Here is a 21,628-nt window from a genome sequence, read left to right as displayed (position 1 = left end):
ACAGATGTCATAAGTGTGTCATAAGCTGCTTGTATGCGGCAACACAGACGGGATGAAATATGGACCAAAGCCTGTTGTTTTTTAGTGTAGGTTGGGGATAATTCTAAGGCTAGTTAACATGGGTGAAGATCACTGCCATTTAAACAGAGCATTAGTTGTCTTGCTGCATGAGTACACTGACATTTATGGAGTGTGTTCTGTTACTGGATGAGTACACTGACATTTATGGAGTGTGTTCTGTTACTGGATGAGTACACTGACATTTATGGAGTGTGTTCTGTTACTGGATGAGTACATTGACATTTATGGAGTGTGTTCTGTTACTGGATGAGTACATTGACATTTATGGAGTGTGTTCTGTTACTGGATGAGTACACTGACATTTATGAAGTGTGTTCTGTTACTGGATGAGTACACTGACATTTATGAACTGTGTTCTGTTACTGGATGAGTACACTGACATTTATGGAGTGTGTTCTGTTACTGGATGAGTACACTGACATTTATGAAGTGTGTTCTGTTACTGGATGAGTACATTGACATTTATGAAGTGTGTTCTGTTACTGGATGAGTACACTGACATTTATGAAGTGTGTTCTGTTACTGGATGAGTACACTGACATTTATGGAGTGTGTTCTGTTACTGGATGAGTACACTGACATTTATGGAGTGTGTTCTGTTACTGGATGAGTACACTGACATTTATGGAGTGTGTTCTGTTACTGGATGAGTACACTGACATTTATGGAGTGTGTTCTGTTACTGGATGAGTACACTGACATTTATGAAGTGTGTTCTGTTACTGGATGAGTACACTGACATTTATGCAGTCAGTTCTGTTACTGGATGAGTACACTGACATTTATGAAGTGTGTTCTGTTACTGGATGAGTACACTGACATTTATGGAGTGTGTTCTGTTACTGGATGAGTACACTGACATTTATGAAGTGTGTTCTGTTACTGGATGAGTACACTGACATTTATGCAGTCAGTTCTGTTACTGGATGAGTACACTGACATTTATGAAGTGTGTTGTTACTGGATGAGTACACTGACATTTATGCAGTCAGTTCTGTTACTGGATGAGTACACTGACATTTATGAAGTGTGTTGTTACTGGATGAGTACACTGACATTTATGAAGTGTGTTCTGTTACTGGATGAGTACACTGACATTTATGCAGTCAGTTCTGTTACTGGATGAGTACACTGACATTTATGCAGTTGCCCATTTACAGCTAACTGCACATTTGTTTTGCAGCTCATTTTAAAATTAAATAGAAATGCATCATTAAAATTCAAAGTTTCAATTATACATTCAAGCTTTTCCCGAGGTTTTAAAAATGGCCCACAGTATCTTGGAAATGAGGAGGTTCTTATGAATTTCATAGACAATTGGAAATGACTACTTTTATTAGTCTAACGTACTAGGCAAAGTCCTCGAAGATAAAAATCACATATTGAAATAATGAAATGTGCATAACACACTGGCCCAGCTGTATCCGAATCTATATGTCATGCATTTTTTTCACATTTACGGTCACTATCGGAGGACAGTCAAAGACGGGCCACCATGGTGAATATCTAGTAGCGGACAATCAAGATGACTGGACGTGTGGCTCAAATCTTGAAAGACGTTTTCATCACTCAAACAGACGGTGGAACAGGGAGCCGCACGACGCCGAGCACTGTCACCTGGACCTGCTAGTGCGGGACACTTTCTAATGACCTGAACTGCTCAAGGACTTGTTATACCGAAGCCTCCACCCCAGCTCCGCCTCTCTTTAGATGGGGGAAAGGTCGTCTAGAGCAGCATCTCCCAACCCAGGCCCTGGGATCTACCAGATGAGCCACATTTTTACTCTAAGCCTGCCACCTCTACCCCCACCCTGAAGCAAGCCATTAAGGAAAATCCTGGCAATGCAGGTGCAATGGCGTCAGGACATATTTGTAATTTCTTTTCCCTCCTTACCTGTTTGTACGCATCTAGACGTGATATCAGGGTGCCACTATTCGCTGAAAAAGCTCCTATAAAACATTCAAACCATGTGTGCATGGAGAAGAGCCGGCATTGTTGTGATATTAAAGGTGTGGCCTACTTAAAGGCTGCCGTCGCTTTAAAAGGGGCGTGGCCTATTTAAAGTCCGCTCTGACTAACGTTAATTGAATCCTAGCGGTTTTAGCTTAGCCTTAGCAAAATGCGACCCTAATAACCAGGTTAGTTAACATTCAGTTTTATCCTCATTAACATTTTAACGTTAAATATAGCTTAAGCGTCACGTATTATTGAACGTCTGACAAATCACATTTGAATACCCAACGTCAGATATGTGATGAATTTGATGATGTCTTTGATGCAAACCTGTTCCCTACAATGTGTTTATCACTCCAATGCGAAGATGTCAGTATACATTTATTAAAAATAGTGTCTGAGCTGCCTTACAATCTTGCATTAACTAAACTTCAAATAGTATACCAACAAAGCTATAATCTATGTATACTTGAGCTTGAAAGTAATTTAACAAATTTAACTGTCCAAGATATTTTAAACAACAAATAATTTTATACAGAGTACTCTACAGACTACTGTGACACTTCTTGCTTGTACAGAGAGCTGTCTGCTTTGTCTTCACCTGGCCCACGTCCAAACATTACTGTGAATACAGCGTGCAGCCAGAGCTGTGGGGTCCAGAGCAGATTTCCCAATGAAATTAGTGCACAGCCTACCCAATCAACTGTGTGTGTGTGTGTGTGTGTGTGTGTGTGTGTGTGAACTTAGCCTTCCTTTCCGATGATGACAAATGTTTTGGGCCTATAGATCAGACTGAAGCACGGCGTATTCCTTCAGCCAACACACTGGCTTCCACATAGACGTGAAATCACAATCATGTGCTTGCAGAGAAGAGAAAGAGAAAGCAAGCAAGAAAAAGGCACAAATGCAAATGAGGATGTGCTTTGGACTGAGAGGAAGTGACAGCTCGCCCCTTTGTCTGCGAGACTACATTTCCCAGAGGCAGTAGGGTGAAAATTCCCATGATTCAGTCTGGCAAGTGAGAGGAGCTGAGACATGAGCCTGGGGGAGGGGCCAGAGTGGCCAAACAGTGGAAAGGGGTGGGTCTTGAAGGGAGGAGACATGTAAATCAGCAGAGAACACACTGAAGGTTAAGGGAAAAACTACAGTCTTTATTGGAAAATATTAGTATGAGTGAAACTGTGTGATAATAATAATAATAATAATAATAATAATAACCATGCAAATAAAGAGCCAAGGCTTGCCCATGCTCCATAAGGTTAAAACAACAGAAGCAGCATCCAATGGGTAATGTGTATACTACAGCATTGTCATTACAGCAGGACATCTCTACACAAAAATACATTGGAGTTTGCTGTTCAAATGCCAAAAACAAACAAACAAAAGAGGGAAATAATAATAAAAAAAAAGAAACAAACAGATAAGTAAATAAACAAACATGGTCATGCATTAGAGAGCCTAATACAAGAACGGAAGGCAAAGAACCACAACCAAAGAAATAAAGACATTTTGAAGTTCTAAGAGGAATTCTACAGCAGTGCAGTTCTAATGATTCCTGTAATGTGGATGCCATTCACACCGACGGAGCACACGGCGCTAGGAACACTAGCGCTAGGCTTGTGGGACCACGGCTTCGCTAGCCGTTGTGGAGTGGGTAAAGGCAAGGAATGCTTGCCAGATGACGTGGCTGGGTACAGTGTGCCAGTGGGAGCTCTTAAGCCCCGACGAAGGTACGAGATCAAAACTGAGGTTTTTAAGATCCGAGTTCAAATGTGAAATAACAGAGTTTAGAGCCAAATTGCATAAAATGCCAAATCCCAGTAATTTGACTGAACTTAAAAGAGTGAAGCTATTTAGAAAGCTGTCTGTGTTTATTAGAAGGTAGAATCAGAAAGCAGCCTATGTTTACTGAGAAGTTAGAATCATTAGCAGTCTATGTTTACTTAGAAGGTAGTCTTAGAAAGCAGTCTGTGTTTACTTAAAATGTAGTCTATATAAAAACAGCTAAAAACACCTTCTCATGATGTACCAAGCATTCAAAGAGCTTGGTGATCATTTAAATCCTTTTATCACCTTTGCAAATATACAGGTGAACTAAATTGGTGCTTTAATTAAACAAGACAGCAGGAACGTTTTAAGGTCAAACGGAACATTTTTGTATTTCCAAACTGATGTCGGGTATAAAGAGTACTTTAAAATTTGTCTACTGTCAAAGCTCAGGGCGGATGGAACAATTTCAGGTGCGGCATTCAGAACCCCGTTTTGCTCCCGTTACAATAACGGAGACAGGGCCTTGTAACTTATGGCCAGCTGCCCCTGCTCGGTCTCCGCGACATACTGAAAACAACAATAAAGCTCGTTGACACAGGCACAGTGCACCAGCGCACGATGGACAGGGAGACAGACGGCGGTCGCGTTCTGTCAAGCCTGGCTGTGATCGCAGTGAGGTGCAAACGCATCCACTTCACAGAAATTTACAGTGAAAAAGAAAAGCAAGTCTAACCCTCGCTGGGAAAATGGGACAATCACAATGACATTTGTAACAGCTAATCGCTACAATGGGTTATTATAAGAGCAACAATGACAGTTTAAAAAGAGACAGGATTTTTCAGGAAAAAAAAAAAAAGTGTGTTATTCTGCAGTCTCATACAGAAGGATACTGGATGAGTGGGGCGTTTTTAATTTTTGTTTGTAATGCCAAATGTCGTCTTCGGATGGAAAGAGGGGATGAGGTAGAGGGGAGTCACAATACAGCTAGATGCGGGACAGGCAGAGAGAGGAACGCGGCGGCGGGTGATCGTTAGCTACACAATGGAGGGGAGAGAGGTCTGAAAAATGCGGTATGCAGAAGCAGCCTCCAGACTATGGAACAAGGAGAAAAAAAAGAAACAAATACAAGCACAATGAAATCATTGGAGCTACGACATGACCATAAAAAAATGATCGTCATGTTATTACATAATCAGCACAGATCCTGCACACAAATGAATTTCTTTTTTTTTCTGATGGAAAATTGCCTGGCTACGGCGAGACCTAAAATGCGACTATTTGCCATTTAGGACTTTATGCGAAGAGTACAGCAATTGTCAACCACACAGGACAGAAACGAGTTTACGGTTTTACGGATCAGTTCCCAAACATTTGGAGCACAAGGCGTGAATTCTAACCAGGTTCATCTGAGGATATTTTGGGACCCTCTCCTCTGTCTAACAGCACACACTGCGGCGCGAAGGCTTAGCTGCCTACCCACCTAGCGAGCTCAATGTTGGACGTAAAAGCCATGTTTAATTATTCATTGATATCAGCGCTCGGAGAGGCGTAGACGTGAGGGAATTTAACGGAGAAGAAAAACGTTATTAGTTTATGACTAGCGTGCCAAATGAGGAGGCGACAAGAATATCAAGCGAAATAAGCTGCGGCTACTACACAAAGGATGTGATTTGTGTATTGGCAGTGGCGTTTCGTAATTCCCGGCTGTACACGGAACAAATTAAAAATTGCATTATCAACTGATTCGTGTCGACCTGACCTCTGCCTTTAAAGACAACCACAGAGACAAAAAAAATGTCACTGCAGCTCCTGACCATTGTGTGCGAGCGATACTCACACAAGCTCACAAAAGCTTGCCACAACCTCCCAGTGAGGATGCTGGCTAACGCGCTAGCATCATCTTTTGCAAAAGCGCCGCAGAGCAGAGAGCCAGCCGTGCAATGATTCACATCGGCTAGCTTGCGTGCTAGCTGCAGACCAGCTCCGTATCTGTGCTGCTGAGCTACGCGAGCTCCTCGGGCCAGCCGGACAGGCTTTCTGACCAGGGCGGCTCGCTCCGTTGACGCGTACGCGCTGCCCGCAGCGCCGGTTCGTTAGTAAGAAGAGGAATAAAAAACAAAAACGATACCTCTGCTCCTCACTGAACCAAACACGGGAAGAACCAGATATCCGACATGAACTAACACCATCCTGGCTCCTTTGTTGCGGTGCTAGCCGGTCAGACGGACAGCCCATGGACACCTTCGCGTCCGGCGCAGGACCATTCAGAATGCAGCCGCGACGCCAGCTGCCTCGCGCACAAAGGACGCGCGGGGCCAATCGCCGAGCGCGCGCGCGCGCGCACTTCCTGGGGCTCGCGCGCGCGCGCGCCAGCCAATGGAGTCCCTGCCAGGCGCGAGGCGCCTGTGAACGCTCGGCGCGTCAGAGCCCGGACCTGCACGCAGGAGTGCGGGCGCAAATACGGCAGGAGGCGGCGTGTGTGTGTGTGTGTGTGTATATGTGTGTATGTATGTATATATATATATATATATATATATATATATATATATAGATATAGATATAGATAGATAGATAGATAGATAGATAGATAGATAGATAGATAGATAGATAGATAGATAGATAGATAATTAAAATGTGGAAATTACTGCTAAATGCTGAGAAATGCCAATTAAACGATAACGATAACTCCGTTCAGATTTGATCGATTTTTTTTGTCACCAAAAGAACACACAGCTGCGCATACAGGTTAAAATCATCGATAAGTTTCTTTTCCCCGAGTGATTTAAGATTCAGACAACACGAATAGGTTTTGTATCCCATGAAAGATTGGTCTCTTCACCAGAGTTAAAACATGAGCGAGTGAAAAGGACCGGAAATGTATCGCTAATGTATTGACGCGCATGTGCCGTGTGCTTTCGCATCGGCGTGAATGAACATGGCCATGGTAGGAAGGCCGGTTGACCTGGGTTTGCTGACGGGGCTCCGCCGACCGAACCGGCCCCATATGTCGGTTATCTGCCCCCTCCCCCGCTTCCAGACACATCCGCGGACACTGAGCCCTGAGCTCTGATTAGCTCTGCTCCTTCTGTTCCGTCTGCCAGCCGCAACACATGGCGCCCCCGCCTCCCAGAGCACTGTTTGAAACATACAATTGCATTCATAATTGCAGTGACATCTGGCCAATTTCCATTTTACAGGTAAGCAGAACACACAGGTAATACATGAACACACCAAAAGGCAATTTGATATTCCTTCCTTCCTGCTATTTCACACTTAAGAGGTGATACGTTGCCTTGATATGTAATGTCTTTAACATATGAAGTACGCAAAACGAATGCAAACTAATCGCAGTGTGTATAGACACATACTAACCTTAGAACACAAACCTTTATAAAACGTCATTAGTTGTGCACAGCGTACTTTTGCTCTGCTTTTTCTCACACGAGACTTTATTGATATAAACTGGGTGACGTACTATCGACCAATTTAGGTAGAAATTTAGTTTTTAAAAACCTGCAAAGGAGTTAGTCTCTCCACTGCAGTACTGACAGCTGTTCTTCACTGGGGGAGGGGTCATTCATTTCAGTTCACTGAAGAGATCAGATTTCCTTCCTTTTCAGTGGGTTAAAAGGCTATGAACTTACCTAGTTTCGTTTTTGTTTTTTGCCAAGCCCTTATTACTAGCAGTAGTTTTCAATTTTTTGCATACATGCCATTTTAAACGATATTGCATTTCTTATTCCTAAAATATTACTTAGACATTGATCAACAATATTGCTTGAAGTACTCCTTCGTTCAGACTACGTAGATCAATATCAGTATTGCCACTTACTGAACTTTATGTGAACATAGTTATGCTACTTAAGATAATTTCATATGTATACTGTATAGGCAAATCTAAGTGAACCCAAAAAATGGTAACTATCCATGCCAATGAATCAAATGTAACATAGTTACACCAAAAAAATGTATAAATGTAATCAAAACTTTTCCAGATTATTTTTCATTCCTTGAGGTCATCACTGATGTCTCCAGCACAGGCTATGGAGCCTTTGTTTTGGATATCTGTAATTCTTGCTTGGGGAATGCAGAACACACGTGACAAATCATTAAACTGAGGCAAACATTTAAAATAAATGATATTTTCCCAGGAATGACCACACTCATATAGTAAAAAAAACCAAACAAACAAAAAAAAAACTTGTCCTATTAGTGCAACAGATTGCACACAAACACACATTAGCATACAGCTGAAGTGTGTGTGTGTGTGTGTATGTGTGAGAGAGAGAGTGAGCAAGCAGGGAACTTTTAAGTTTTTTGTCCAGAGGACTGAACAGATCTCTCGTGGCAGCTGCCTGGCCCTAACACCCATCCCCCCAAAGTGCCTGAAGGTCAGAGGTCATGAGTTACTTTCCCACGAAGGGTACTTGGGTCTGCTTGGATGTTGTGCGCACAAGGCTTTGGACATGTAGATGTGTGAATAAGATATTCTGTGCATGATCATATCCATGCACTTGCAATTCCAAAAACATGCCTATTTGAACTTCTGGTTCCCTGTATTTGGACACACCACACAAACAATCTTTGCTGTCAATCAACTGCTTTGCAAAAACAAATCAAAGGAATGACTCAGAAACAGCTCCTCTTTAAATAGGTTTATTTATTTATCTTAAAATAGTCTTATTTTATTCTACATACTCATCATTTAAAGGAAGTAGAGGACTTGCAGAAGCAAAAAAAAAAAGAAAAAAAAGAATAACATCTTCATAATTTAAAATACTGTCCAAAAAATAAATAAATAAATGGGAGTGGGGCTATTTTCTTATTTGGATGGTGCATAAAATGGTGAAATCCATGCATCCTTATTGCTGTTGGGCAATTTATATGACTAGACTATTTTTGCATGGATCTGTTCCTAGAAATGATGTTAACATCAGTAACAATAAAAAAAAAAAAAATCTTAATGTAGATGACGTGTATATCAGAGGACCTTCCGGACTTTGTGCGGCGTGTGCATGTGAAGTCTCTTGACGGCATAACGGAAGCTGTCGAATTCCTCGTAAAGGTCTGAGATGCTGCTCTCATTTTTACATTAATAAATTACTCGATTCCAAACCTGGTCGTGAGCTTAGATATGACCAATTTGTTCATTTAGCCTCAGAACTGAAGTGCAGATGTAAACAATCCATTCACCCCTATCCACTGTTCGAATTCTAAAGTAACATAATTTAAAGCCCTTGACATTGCTAATTTTAACTGCCTTCAAACGTTTTTTTTATTTTGTCCTCGTTTTCCATCACCAGCTAACCCTGGGGGTTAAGAAATTCATTAGTTAATAGTTTAATTAACAAGACTCTTTCTAGCTTAACACTCAGTTCTGTGTTCCCGTGATATCTATGCCCAGTAAACGGATGCCTGACACTCACACTGCAAGCATGATGACTTTGCCCTTTTGTGACATTTGGAGGAAACTTGTGCCTCTCCATTAGAGCTGATTCTTTAACACACTGGTCAGGCAGAAGCAGCCCCTTTGTGCTCTCCTGGCCACCTTAAGAACATCTCTAAAGGGGAGTATATGAAGAAAGGGATGGTGCAAAACAAGACCTGTTCATAGACGGCTGACCCCATGTTCATCCACTTCCAATGATTATTGGTCAGTTCCCCTCTGTCGCCAGCCAACTGAACACAGTGGGTAGCCTCAAATGTCTCCATTAATGGGGATAGGTCATACCAGGCAGAGATGGGTGGGCCCAGGCATGATCGAGAGTTAAAATGGTAAAACATTACAGCAGTTATGCTCCATATCTTGCAGATTAATGGTACAGTTGAAGCTGGTCCCCATCAGGGGACTACGCCAGCACGTGGAAGTTCTGCCTAACGGCTGACGTCACGCTCATCTGCTGGGCTTTGTACTCCGGTCCTGCCAGACTCCTGAACTTGGCTCCACAGAATATAGTTTCGCTCAGTAGACGGTTCAGTATTCTAACTCATCTATAACAGCCTTGACAACACTACACCCTGCCTCCTGCCTCAGCCACCCCCAACATGCCATGGTGCAAACATTAGCCAATTTCACACCGCCGATGGCACGTGTTTTGTGTTGCAGACAGGCCCTCTGAAGTGCACAGGTGTCAATGCTATTAATCACCTCCGACCCCCCTTCAAGTGTCCCCTACACCAAACATGCTACTATGTGGAAACCGCCATGACCGCATGTAACCCTGCAAGAACCCATGCCATCAACGGGGACGTGAGAGTTCAGGTGTACGTTTCAGTGGAAAACCTCCCTTTCCCAATACAGTCAGACAATATGTGATCTTGAAGAGAAACAAAAAATATACTTAATTATGCCAACGAAACTTGGTAACCAAAAAACAAAACAAAAAACAAACAAACAAAAAAAACCAACCCAAAACAAAACCAAAAAGTCCTACATAAATCTGTCAGTAACCACATCAAAAACTAATAGGCCTGTCTCTTCCCTTTAAATAAATGATCCATATTCAACATAAGGAAAAACACACTTTAAATATTAATAGTCACAGCTAACGCTGCATTATGAGACAGCAAAGATGTAGCCAAAGCAAACAATATAGAAACATCTGCAGGTCTATATGAAACAGTTGATTTACAGTAGCATCAGTTACTTAAATAACTACAAATCACTACTTATATTGTCATTATCGGTATTAAAATGTTCACACATTGATGCGATTCTTTTTCTTCTTTTCCCTTTTTTTGGGATAAGTTCCACTGGCATGAAGGCCCATTTCTGTGACCACACAAAATAGACCTTAGCGTGAGTGTGTCTGAAGGCAGAAGGTGACAGCGAACACACACACACACACACACACACACACACACACACACACACAAACACAGCAGCTCTGCTCCTACAGCAGCATTACACATTTCAGACATAAAAAACACACACTGACCTCTGCATCACTCTCACACACCCATATTTCTCTCTCTCCATGTTGCACATGCACACACACTTATGCACACGCAGAAGCAGTCAGGGTATTGCTATGGTTAGAGTAAAACCCGTGTTATTGCACCAGCGGGTCCCGAAGCAGCTTTACAGCAAGTTCCTACACTAGCACGTCCGAACGAGTAGGCGACACCTGAGACTAGTGGCAGCTGTGTGTGTGTGTGTGTGTGTGTGTGTGTGAGATGTTTCTAGGTGTGTTGGCCAAGCTACTCAAAGCACTGGAGATTTAACCTGCTCGTCTCTCCTCAGAACTAAAAAAGAAAAAAAAGATTTCATTGCAGCCAGTAAAATGACATGCAGTGAGTCTGTGTCCCTGCATTACCACCATTAATGGCCACTAGGTGTCGCTCTAACAGTAGTCTTGACAAATCCATCAGTCAGGGGTTCAGCTATGAAATCTGGTGGAACTGAGTACAGCAAATCTGATTGGATAAGCTCACCATATGATACAGAACAAGGCGGGAAATCCTGCTTTTTTCATGTATCTCTGAACTAATTGAAGGAAACGACTTCTAAAGTAACCTCTACTTCCAGAAATGGGAGGACTGACTCTTCTGCCGTAACGCTACTTGTCCAAGTCATGCCCTCGCGCGGACGTCCACGCGTGTAGTCGGGGGTGTGGACCCCTGCCTGGTGTTCCAAACACTTGGCTACACGGAGGTAAAGCATCAGCGCAAGCCTCATTTTTAACAACCTTTCGCGTGTGTTCAATTAACATGTTACGACCACGGTTTCGTGGGGATGGGGGGGGTGGGGGTGGTTGGGAGACTTTTCAGAATCGTTTAACAAACTACTGAAGAGTTATCCAAGGACCTTTTCAGTAGTTTTACTCATGTAACCAAATCAAGAAAGGGACTCATTTTAAAATGTTTTAAGACACTCAGGTCCACGGTATATGTATGCGTGCACAGTGTGTGTGGTGCATGGTTGTGTGTGCATGTAAGATCACAGCAGATATCTGTGTCTGTCTTCATCCAGTGTCAGATCCACCACTTCAGGGGGTGGGGCCCAGCCAGTCTGGGTGTTGACCGCTGACCAAGGAGGCGGGGCTCGCTGCTTCCATGAAGAAAGAGACTGGATGACTCCACCTCTTGGAAACCTAGACACAGCACTATAGGAAACAAGTGGAAAACCAATGAATACAAAATCCTTAGTGAACATTTACACAAATATATTTAAATATATTTCTAAATATATTTCATATATAAAACGAATGATGTCAACCCGGTCAATTCGACAGCTGTGAAACTTCAGTTCAAACTGCATGTCTAGGACAGTAGTGGGAAAAACTCAATTTTTCATTTGCCATTTCATTTTTCATTTGATGTCATTTCTCATCATTTTGGCCACATTTGGAACATCTGTACTTGCACACTTCTGACGTTTCCCAGCAAAGTTACGTCCGTTTCCCCTTCGCCCCATTTTAAATCCAGACTACCAGGTGTGGTGACGGGGACGCGGCTCACCTGGCGTTCTCCTGCACGCCCACAATCTCCACCTCGCTGTCAGAGGATGCCGGACCTACCCGCGGAGGCTCCGCCTCTACTGGACCTACAGTAACAGCAAGGGGACAAGGGAGTCTTTAAACCTACGCGGGGTGTGAGACCACTTTCGCTTGCTGATGACTTGAAGCGGCATCCAAATGGCTAACCCAAGAGCCCGCGCTGCATTACAGGTATAGCGCTTGACTTCAATTCAGAAAACCACGGATGTAGAGTACAAGCATCCGAGACGCTTTGTCCACGGTGCTGCACCGCCTCTGTAACCATGGCAACTGACCTGCGAGCGTGCGAGGCTGCTGCTGTTCCTGTTCAGAGTGCGTGTCTGAGACGTCATACTGGCCAATCACTGCAGGGCCTTCTGTAACACACACAGACACACGGCGTCAAATCAATATACTACACATGGCATTCTCTTTGTCCTGAGCTCCACAGATTAAATAACTTTTATGTCTAAATACTTTTGTTTATGGGAATATTAAATAGCTTCTATGATCTACTGCTATTTAAGGAGTTTAAAACAAGAACTAAACTTACCAGTCAGATTCAGTCATACCATCAAACTAGTCAAGCACTCCATAGTATTTTTGGTAAACTATATGGACACTATGTGTGTCACTGGCTGGAAAAAAGTCAAACACACACCAATAGCTGCGTGCGCACACACGCGCACACACACACACACAACCTGGTTATAATACATGGGTTATAAATGGTATCACATTTGACACCATGTGAGGGTATTTGGGTATTGAAGTCTTAAGTATTAGTGTGTTTATGTAGAACTAGCTCACAGGCAACATTCACAAAGACGGTTTTATTTTTGTTTGCTTCATTTCACAATGGGACCCCGAGACAACTGAAAGGCTTCAATCAGCTCTACAATTGAGGTTCTTTGCCCAGTGATGCCACTTTATTGCATTATGACTTTTCCAACATAAAATACTGTTTTCTTGTCTGTAAAGGTCATGTGCTGTTAACTGAAGACCACCCAGGTTGTAGAGGGATGGCCACACAGGGGACAGCACAGTTAAAACAAGACTGCACGTGCTCAGCGGTTGCTTGATGGGCTGGCCATCATCCAGAACGAACGGGACCGGTCCCTTACGTTTCCTGCGAGAGCGCAAATATTAGTGCCCACCAGCCACATCTTACACATCATCTCCTTGGTCAAGTGTACTCTCTGGTTTACGTTCTATTACGTTATTTGTATGCTGGTGCTTGTGGTCAATGAAATGGTGGACAAGCACATTTTTGGAATTTATCTTTGTGGGAAATGCTTCCCATATTATGGATCACTTCCGTATTTTACTATTGAGATCAATATTGTTGTATAATCTTGAGAGAAAAGCTTGCATATTTTGAGTGTAATTTTGTACTGCTTCCAGGTTTAATTCTGACGAATTCTGAATCTAATGACCTGAACTGTTTGGCTGTGGGGTTCAGTCAGAATCATAGAGAAGAGAGAACGGGCATTGGGTAAAACGCACATTTGTAAGTAAGGAAATGGGCAATTTCATCCCCCTTTCCACTGTTTTCCATTTTTTTTCAGTTTAAAGTAGAACTACATCATCTGTATAAATTCAAGCTTTCCAATATAATTTTGCCTTCCAATTAAGAAATCAATTCATTTTGTGTGTGTGCCCCCATAAATTAACAGCTGCCAGAATTTTTAGAGTCTATATAACATCATGTAAGGACTGAATTTAGGATATGAAGATTTGGGTGGGTATTTAGGGAAGATTTGTGAGCTTCCAAAACTTGCTATCTAAATTAGCCAGTGCAAAAGTTAATGAGGGAAGTTTCAAACAACAAACATGTCAAGGCTTGCTGATTATATTAGGGCTAAAGGGAAAATGTGCAAATTAAATTTCCAGACCTTTCTGAAGTGCTTTCTTTTTTAAGGTCCTCATTCCAAAAGTTTAAACCCAAAAACTGAAGTAAGTAATCATATAAGTGCTAAAAACCCTCTCACATCCAACCCAATCCAAAAACCACTCACTCACTCACTCACTCACACACACACACACACACACACACACACACACACACACACACACACACACACACACAATCATATCACATACAAAGCTTTTATTTGGGGTGTGAGAATTATACAAATCAGTAATTAAAACCACAACTTCCACCCAAACATAAAATATGGGAAGAGGAACATAAATGACATCATCCTTATTTAATTTTGATCAGGCACCAAAACATGACGTACAATGGATCCCAAGAACAAAAACAAAGACCAGGTATCAACAAAACCATTCATTCCTTCCTTCTGCAGTTTACTCACACTTTCAGTTCCAACAGACTCATTGTGGAAGCACATTGCTCGTTAGCGTAACACTAAAAAACCCTGACGTTTTCTTTTCAGCCCTGCCGTGGTGCGCGCGCGTGTGTGTGTGTGTTAGATTTTAAGCAAAATGTCTGCAAAAGTTGGCCGCAAACCACAAACCATCGCTTTACACTGCTAGCCAGTTTAAGTTAGTGCGTGTTAGGGTTAGGTCCGTCAAACTGCTGATGGCCAAGCACACATACAAAGAGACCAGAACACACACTTGCTATCGTCATCCATTATTAAAAAAAAAACAAAAAACAAAAAAAAAACAAAACCCAAACAAACATAAAATACCCTGTTCCTGTTGCCCTTATATCTGCATTTTAAATAATGCACTTATTTTTCTATCTGCAAAAACTAAATAAAAAAAACCCTGTTGATATAAAATCAAGTGGATAAAAGACCCTAATTGTGTGGAACGGGTAAACGGTGAAGGTTCTCCGTAAGGCCCTTCTGTTTGGGTCTGCACGTCTGCTAACATTTGCATGGAATTATTAATTGTATGTTTGCATGCGTGTGTGTGTGTGTTTGTTTGTTTCAGTAACATACACGCACTCAAAACTTCAATATGAGGTTTTCATAAACATCCCTGTGTGAGGGTGAGAATGTTAGTATATATGCAACTGTAGGCCAGTTTTGTTAGTAATTACACCACAGTGTTGATATTTCATGCATTACTGCTTATAGTTTTTGTTCATTACATGCAGGCGCTGGAATATAATACAAAACAAACCTTGAACCTAACTGAAATCAAACCACTAACGGAAGTTAACAGTTCTGAGTTCTTTGGTCGACCTGTCAGACATGTAAAAAGAAAGCCAATCCAGCATGAAGAACAGGTTTCTAAGCAGTAACCTGTCTCAACTCCGACACGGCGGGAGGCATCTCGCTCTGTGTGGAGAGGATGCACAGGTTGCATCTGAGCTCGGGGAGGACGAGACTCTGGAGTGGAGGAGAGTTCTTCAAGGCACGCACGCTAACGAGGAGCACCCCCCACCCCCTTACGGGAGGAGCGGAGGGGCAGAGGTGTACGGATGGAGAGAGGCGAAGGGAGATAATGCATGGAGGGTGACAAAGAGACGTGGGAGAGAGGGATACTAGAGAGAGAGTATCCGAGAGAGGGATGGGGAAGTGTCGGTCTGACAGTGTGAAGGACCCGTGTATTGCCTTCAACCAAATTCTGAAGATGGATCCGAGCTTCTCTGAAGCGTCTCAGTGGCCAGGCCCCGCTTCCCTTACACGTTAAGCAAGTTTGGGTCGGGTGAATCCAGGATACCGTTGAGGGCGTTGGCCTGGGTGTGCGGGAGGGGGTTGGCATTCAGTCGGGCAATCTGATAGGCTGCCAGCGTTTCCTGCGATTCGGACGAAGGCAGGAAGGAACTGACGTTACTCCGCGCCTCTGGATTCTCGCTGGACGATTGGTCATTGTCGTCGTCGGAATGAAGGCGGGTCAACCTCTCCATCCACACACGGAATCTCTCCTCAGTCTGTCTCTGCATGGTAGCGAACCGTGTCAAAGCTTCCTCCAAGACTCCGCCCAGGCTGCCGCTAGCCACGCCCCCATCAAGCAGTCCCTGCGCTGTGGCTCTGGAGGCTTCGCTTCCACGGCGACCAGCTTAAAGACAGATGGCAGGCGCCGAGAAGACAGACACAGAGGTAAGCGGCAGAAAAGGACAAAAACCGCAGCGTGCGAGAGCGGCGGCGTTTACGGCGTGCACGCCGGCGGTCATGCTGACAGGCTAGGCAACAATCATGCAGACCTCCCAGTGCACCAACCCAATACAAGACAGGCCCTACTGGAAAGAAAACGAATCCTCAGACCAAAATGCTTGTTGATCTAATCCAACCAATAAAGAGATGCAAGCCCAAATATGCAAGTAAATAAATAAATAGATCAAATCAATCAAAGTCTATTAATTACTTGTCTGTAAAAGCAAACCATGTTTCGGGATCCATGGGATGCAGACAGACAGACACACACCTTGCAGTGTCCTTAAACGTTTAATGCGCTTTTAAGTATCATCAAAGTACTAGTCAATGCTGTACAATCTCAAATCTAATGCCAGAGATCCGCTACAGTGTAGAGTTCGGGGCTTCTCCTGTTCTGACACGAGCCCCCCAGCTAACTGGCGAGCCACTCAGCAGACGGCGACGGTGGACAGCGGTTCTCCCACCACCTGTGCTCAGAGCTGGGTAGTGAAAACGTGGTTTATTTGCAATAGTAATCTTCATGTTAACAGTACACTGAAGAAAAAACTGCAGGTGAAAAGGGGAAAAGAACCCCCACCACCAGCACAAAGGGCTCAGAGCACTGGAGAACTCATGCATGTGTGCATCGAGAGGAAGCCCTCAGCAAGGCTTTTGGAAAGCAGACTCACACTTAGACTCTGCGTCGCCATCTGCTGGAGAAGAGTTTAACTGCTTTAAGTGAATGCTATGAGAGCTTGAAAAGAACTGACATGTTTGAGAGGCTGCTTGTTTTGTGTGTGTGTGTGTGTGTGTGTGTTTAGACCACTGAGCATCCTTCCTATTCGCAACACAAGGACTTCACAATACAACAGTTGGTAATAGATATCACAAGACTGGCCTCTGCAGTACCGATAGCATGGAAGGATGTAATATGTAAATGAGCGCGCTAACAAATCACAATGTACAGACACTCTTGTGGGTGTTCTGATGATTCATGGTGCTCATGTGAAAATCATTTCAGTCAAAACAAATTAACCATCTCCAGGGTTCGATGTGTTTAGTACATTCAAGGGTGTAATCTTAACTTGCGACTTTTTCTTCCTAAACAGTGGAAGCCCAACTGAACACAAAATGACTCTTAATGGCAAGGCACGGGGTTACTACTCAGTACAATGCTCAACACGCATGCAATATTATTACAGAAATTAAACTCTTACAGCAAAAACCAAGGAAAGACTTAAATGTTTCCACTGCCGTATAAAAAGAAAGAGGGCCATGTTGCAAACTAAATGTTTCTACAAAAACAACACCCGAGCATACGTGAGAAGCACCTGCTTAAAAAAAAAAAAAAAAAAAAAAAAACCCACACAAAAACAAATCAGATTCTCCAACGTTTTTGCATTTCCCCAGGCACTCGCTAATATTACAGATCGCTCTATACAGCACGTCGCCAACAGCCAATTCACCTTAAACACAGGAGCATGTGGGAAATAACATTTCTAGCCTCTCCAGGGCCAGGGGGTGGGGGGGGTTGTTTGAGAACAGTATGGTGAGGTAATGTTCTGCTCGGGTGCGGAAGCTGGGAAGATTACGGACGAGGCGTGGGCGGCGTAAAGCGGCCGAGACGTTCTGGGACCGGTTTCTAGAACTCAGCAGGGAGCTTACGCAACACCTGAGCAGACATCGCCGCGGCCGCGACACCTTTCTGGACAGTGAAAGAAATGCTGTGCGCGGGTCGCTTTTTCACCTTCGCTTCCCAGTGGCCGGAGCTCCCGCGACAGCCGGCTTCATCTCGCCGTGTTTGTGCAGTGACGCAGCTATTTGGTTCCGCTCACTTTAGGCCCCAGTCACCTATTCATCACTCTATTTGGAATACGTCGTTTTCACTGTCGTGTCGAGCCACGCTTAGCTATTTAAACGCTGGCTGTTCCGACCACATTTGTATAAATGTTTTGCAAGTGAGGAAAAAGACCTGCCGGGTGATTTCAGGAAGACTGGGAAAAGCAGTGTTTGGGGCTCACAAATTCCACTACTGACAGTCTGAGTGGGACATCATCCACAACGCATACACTAAAATAACCACGGGAAAGGCCCGTCATACACGAGTGTGCGCGTGTGTATGTGTCTACCAAGAGGCTCCAGGTTTTGGCTTTGTGCGTGCCTGTGAACAAGAGCATTTTCAGCACAGTACACAGGAGTATGTAATTCTCCAAAAAAATGTTGCGTGCGGTGGTGTGCCAGTCAGAATGTTGTGTATTTAAGTCATTCCATCAACATGCACCAAGCTCTTTGCTGAGAGACTGTTGCATATGTATATGTGTGTGTGTGCGTGTGTGTGTCAAAGTGAGTAAGTATAGGTGTTCACACCAGCGCATACCAATCTTTTAAGTGTCACCAGGTGAAAGCCTGCTCCCAGAAATTAAGCTCTACTGTAAAGTACAAAAGGTTTACTGTAAAGTACGGAAGCTTTACTGTAAAGTTGGAGTTAGCGAGCAACCATGTCTGGCCCAAAGCGGGCGGTTGTATTTGTTAGCTCGGTGTCTCCATCCAACACGCCGAGCCAGGCGATCTCTAGCCAACCCCAAAAACTCACACTGGCAACGCAGGCTGTGCCAGGTGCGTGCATTCAGGCGTTTAGGCGACCTCCCCGCGAGCGTTACCTGTGGGGTGCGAGTTGACCGCGCCACCCTCGTTGTCGGACGAGGCCGAAGACGAGGAGGACGAGGAGGAAGAGTGCGCGGTAATGTCGCTGTCGCTGGTGCTGCTGTCCTGGAGCAGGTCGGGCTTCCGCCGGGCTGCCGCCTCCCGCTTCTGCCGCAGCATGCGCATGCGCTCCTTCTGCCGCTGGCTGCGCGGGCCCCGCCCCCGGCCCCGCCCGTTCACCTGCCTCTCCTGGCAGCGGTTCTTCTTCGCCGCCATGGCCACGCCCGAGGCGTCGCTCTCGGAGCGCGAGCGCCGCGACGACTTCCGCCCGGCCGCCGCCGGGGCGGGCTCGGCTGCCTCCTCTGCCGAGGAGAGCGTGTCCGAGTCACCCAGGTGGCCGGAAGAGGAGGGAGAGCGCAGGCAGATGGAGGAGTCGCTGTCCTCTTGTGGGCGGAGCTGAGCCGTGGCGGAGGCAGGAACCGCATCGAGTGGCTGTTCGGGGGAGGAGTCTCTGCGCAGCTCTTTCAGTAAGCAGGGCATGGAGAGCAGGCCAGGGGGTGGCGCTCTAGTAGGACTCTGCCCGCTGCCTGGCTCTTCACATGTAGGGGAGCTGGTGGGTGTGGTCTCGGGTCTCAGGGACATGTCTTGCTCCTCTGCTGTGGCCCCGCCCTCTATGGGGCATTCTGGGAGCTCATTGGCCTTCTGAGGATCAGCCATCTCTGGAGGGCGGGGCCAGTGGGCAACGTCTTGGTGGCAGCAGTTGCTAGGTGATCAGTGGATTTGGTGTACCTGTAAAGCAACGTATACAGGTCAGCACAATGACAAGGGCCTGTTGCTGGAGTACCCGCACTCTTAAATATCAGCGAAGCAGCACACTTCCGCAGTGTTCAGGTAAAGAAACATTCAAAAGAATTTTCAAAGTACACTTAGTCCTCCAATCCTACAACTGAAATCCATACCAAAGTCTGTGGTAGTGCTTTTGTTGTTGTTTTTGAGTTGAATTGTTGCCGAGCCAGAGTGGGGTTTTTTTCCCCCAATAATAAAATGATAAGGCAAGGAATTTTTTTTTTTTTAATGAAACAAAACACCTACCAGCAAGGACCAAGACTGTATAGAAGTGATATGAGAGGGTTCCGTTTATAGACACGTGGCGCTTCAGGTTTAATGAGCGCTTCTAGAGAGGTTCGTGACGCAGGCCCACAATAACGGTGTCCGTTTACACTGTCCGGTAGCTTTCCTCTGCCATATGAAATATTACTGGCTTTATTTCCCCAGTTTATAGACTGTAGCCATGCATCTCTTGCAATAATTACAGTAAACACTAATACATCAGATCATCTGAAACCGAGTTCCGTGTTCCGTGCAAGTAAACACACAATCAGATCTCGGCGCGCACCTAAAGTTACATCGCTGTGGTTTTTTCCTGCATCCCAACTCTGAAAACACCGCAATGCCTCATATTGCGGCACTGCCGCAGGCTTTTGCCCTAAACGAGCGGACGGATTCCTCGCGTTGCACAAGAAGCCCTGCTGCGCTGTCGCACGACACGACGGGATCCCGTCTCGCCCCCGAACCGCAAGGACAATTGTTCGAGGTGGATAATAACGCCGCGCTGCCAAAATAAGCCATCGACGGGTGTTACGAAACGGGAGCGCCGAAAGGTCCTCGGGCATCAATCTGAAACTCATACCGGGCGACATGGCTCGCTCTCTACCGGACACGGATCAATGCATCATGCATGAACGCCGCACGCACAGGAGCGAGCGATCGCATCCCACCAAACACTTCCCTCACAAGCGCTTGCTTTCTTGAGTCTGTTGGAAAATCACGCCACGGTGTGTCGCAGTGTTCATAGCAATTCAAATCCTTTGACCGCGATCCAATAACAAACGGACGTTTACAGTGCTTTAGCTAGTTAACCTAGTGCCCTTAAATAAATAGTCGTCCCCGGAATTGCGGCAGAGAAAACCCGACCAAAGAAGTGTGGCGGTAAGATTTGCGTCCAATATACACGCAGAGGAGGTCTCCTATCCGGTTAAACATCATTAAGCCTACCATACACATTTGTACCCAAGTAAACACAAGTTGTGTTTTCGCTTTTTCGTCTTGTACACTTGTGCACGGATGAGCTAATGCTACTGGCTAAATAGCACGCAACGTCGCGTACTCTGGAGGTTAGCTAACTAGTTAGCTAGCACACTACGGGCTAAAAGACACGAACAATCTGAAAAGGAAGACCACAAAGCAGGAGAGCCCTGCGCATTACGTTTTAAATTAGGAGACGGCGAGAGGCTCCCCGAAACGGCAGTTAGCATGACAGCTAGGTCGCCAGTAACGAGCCCCTCGCGCGCAGTGCGGGTCTAAACGAGCGCGAGCTCAGCCGTTAACGGTTCGAGGAACGTAACGTACCTGGCTCGAGCGCGTCCTCATGTACGACTTCTAATGCGCATCGTAGGCTGTGCGGGCCTTTCACAGGTGGCACTCGCGTAAACGTGTAGCATGCGGATAAAAAGTTTGAAGAGCGTTTGCACCGCCGATAACTCACTTCCCGACCCGTTAGCTTGGTTGGCTAATTCATAATGCCCCCACTAGCGATGGTCGACCCAAAATTTGAAGGAGTCATTTCCGGTTGTTTATTTCGATAACAGATG

General features: G+C 44.8%; 2 protein-coding genes across 6 annotated transcripts in view; both read right to left on the bottom strand.

The window, feature by feature from the left end:
* The window catches only part of ark2ca (arkadia (RNF111) C-terminal like ring finger ubiquitin ligase 2Ca), a 16,299-nt gene extending 10,142 nt beyond the window's left edge, over positions 1-6,157 (bottom strand). For 2 of the 3 annotated variants that reach the window (XM_027032399.3, XM_081704690.1), the window contains exon 1: positions 5,934-6,157. In XM_027032399.3, the coding sequence (XP_026888200.2) occupies positions 5,934-5,994 (61 nt within the window). In that variant the 5' untranslated portion in view covers positions 5,995-6,157. Of the gene's footprint in view, positions 1-3,159; positions 4,898-5,933 lie in introns of those variants that run through there. The other variant, XR_014119163.1, reaches the window with a different exon arrangement.
* A 2,288-nt stretch (positions 6,158-8,445) lies between these two features.
* ark2n (arkadia (rnf111) N-terminal like PKA signaling regulator 2n) lies at positions 8,446-21,564 on the bottom strand. Of its 3 annotated transcripts, XM_027032400.3 has the most exons (5): positions 21,387-21,559; positions 18,995-19,766; positions 12,579-12,659; positions 12,266-12,350; positions 8,446-11,910 (listed from the first exon to the last, which is right to left on the bottom strand). In XM_027032400.3, exons 2-5 carry the CDS (start codon positions 19,692-19,694, stop codon positions 11,745-11,747), a joined length of 1,032 nt encoding a protein of 343 aa, XP_026888201.3. In that variant the 5' UTR covers positions 19,695-19,766; positions 21,387-21,559; the 3' UTR covers positions 8,446-11,744. The 3 variants fall into 3 exon arrangements, with proteins under 3 accessions (XP_026888201.3, XP_035377372.2, XP_035377373.2); XM_035521479.2 differs by lacking the exons at positions 8,446-11,910; positions 12,266-12,350; positions 12,579-12,659 and adding an exon at positions 14,378-16,260 and having other exon boundaries at positions 21,387-21,564; XM_035521480.2 differs by lacking the exons at positions 8,446-11,910; positions 12,266-12,350; positions 12,579-12,659; positions 21,387-21,559 and adding exons at positions 14,378-16,260; positions 20,070-21,372.
* Between the last annotated feature and the right edge of the window lie 64 nt (positions 21,565-21,628).

The sequence above is a fragment of the Electrophorus electricus genome, chromosome 21 (assembly GCF_041902795.1).
Source record: "Electrophorus electricus isolate QZ-2024a chromosome 21, ASM4190279v1, whole genome shotgun sequence".
Classification (NCBI taxonomy): Eukaryota; Metazoa; Chordata; class Actinopteri; order Gymnotiformes; family Gymnotidae; genus Electrophorus; species Electrophorus electricus.
This window is presented reverse-complemented; position numbering and strand designations above follow the sequence as displayed.

Excerpts from the sequence above, each read along its gene's own strand:
- ark2n (XM_035521479.2), bottom strand. The coding sequence starts at position 19,694 with ATGGCTGATCCTCAGAAGGCCAATGAGCTCCCAGAATGCCCCATAGAG. Across the intron at positions 16,261-18,994 it reads GGTCAACTCGCACCCCACAG|CTGGTCGCCGTGGAAGCGAA; the intron begins GTAACGCTCGCG and ends TCTGTCTTTAAG.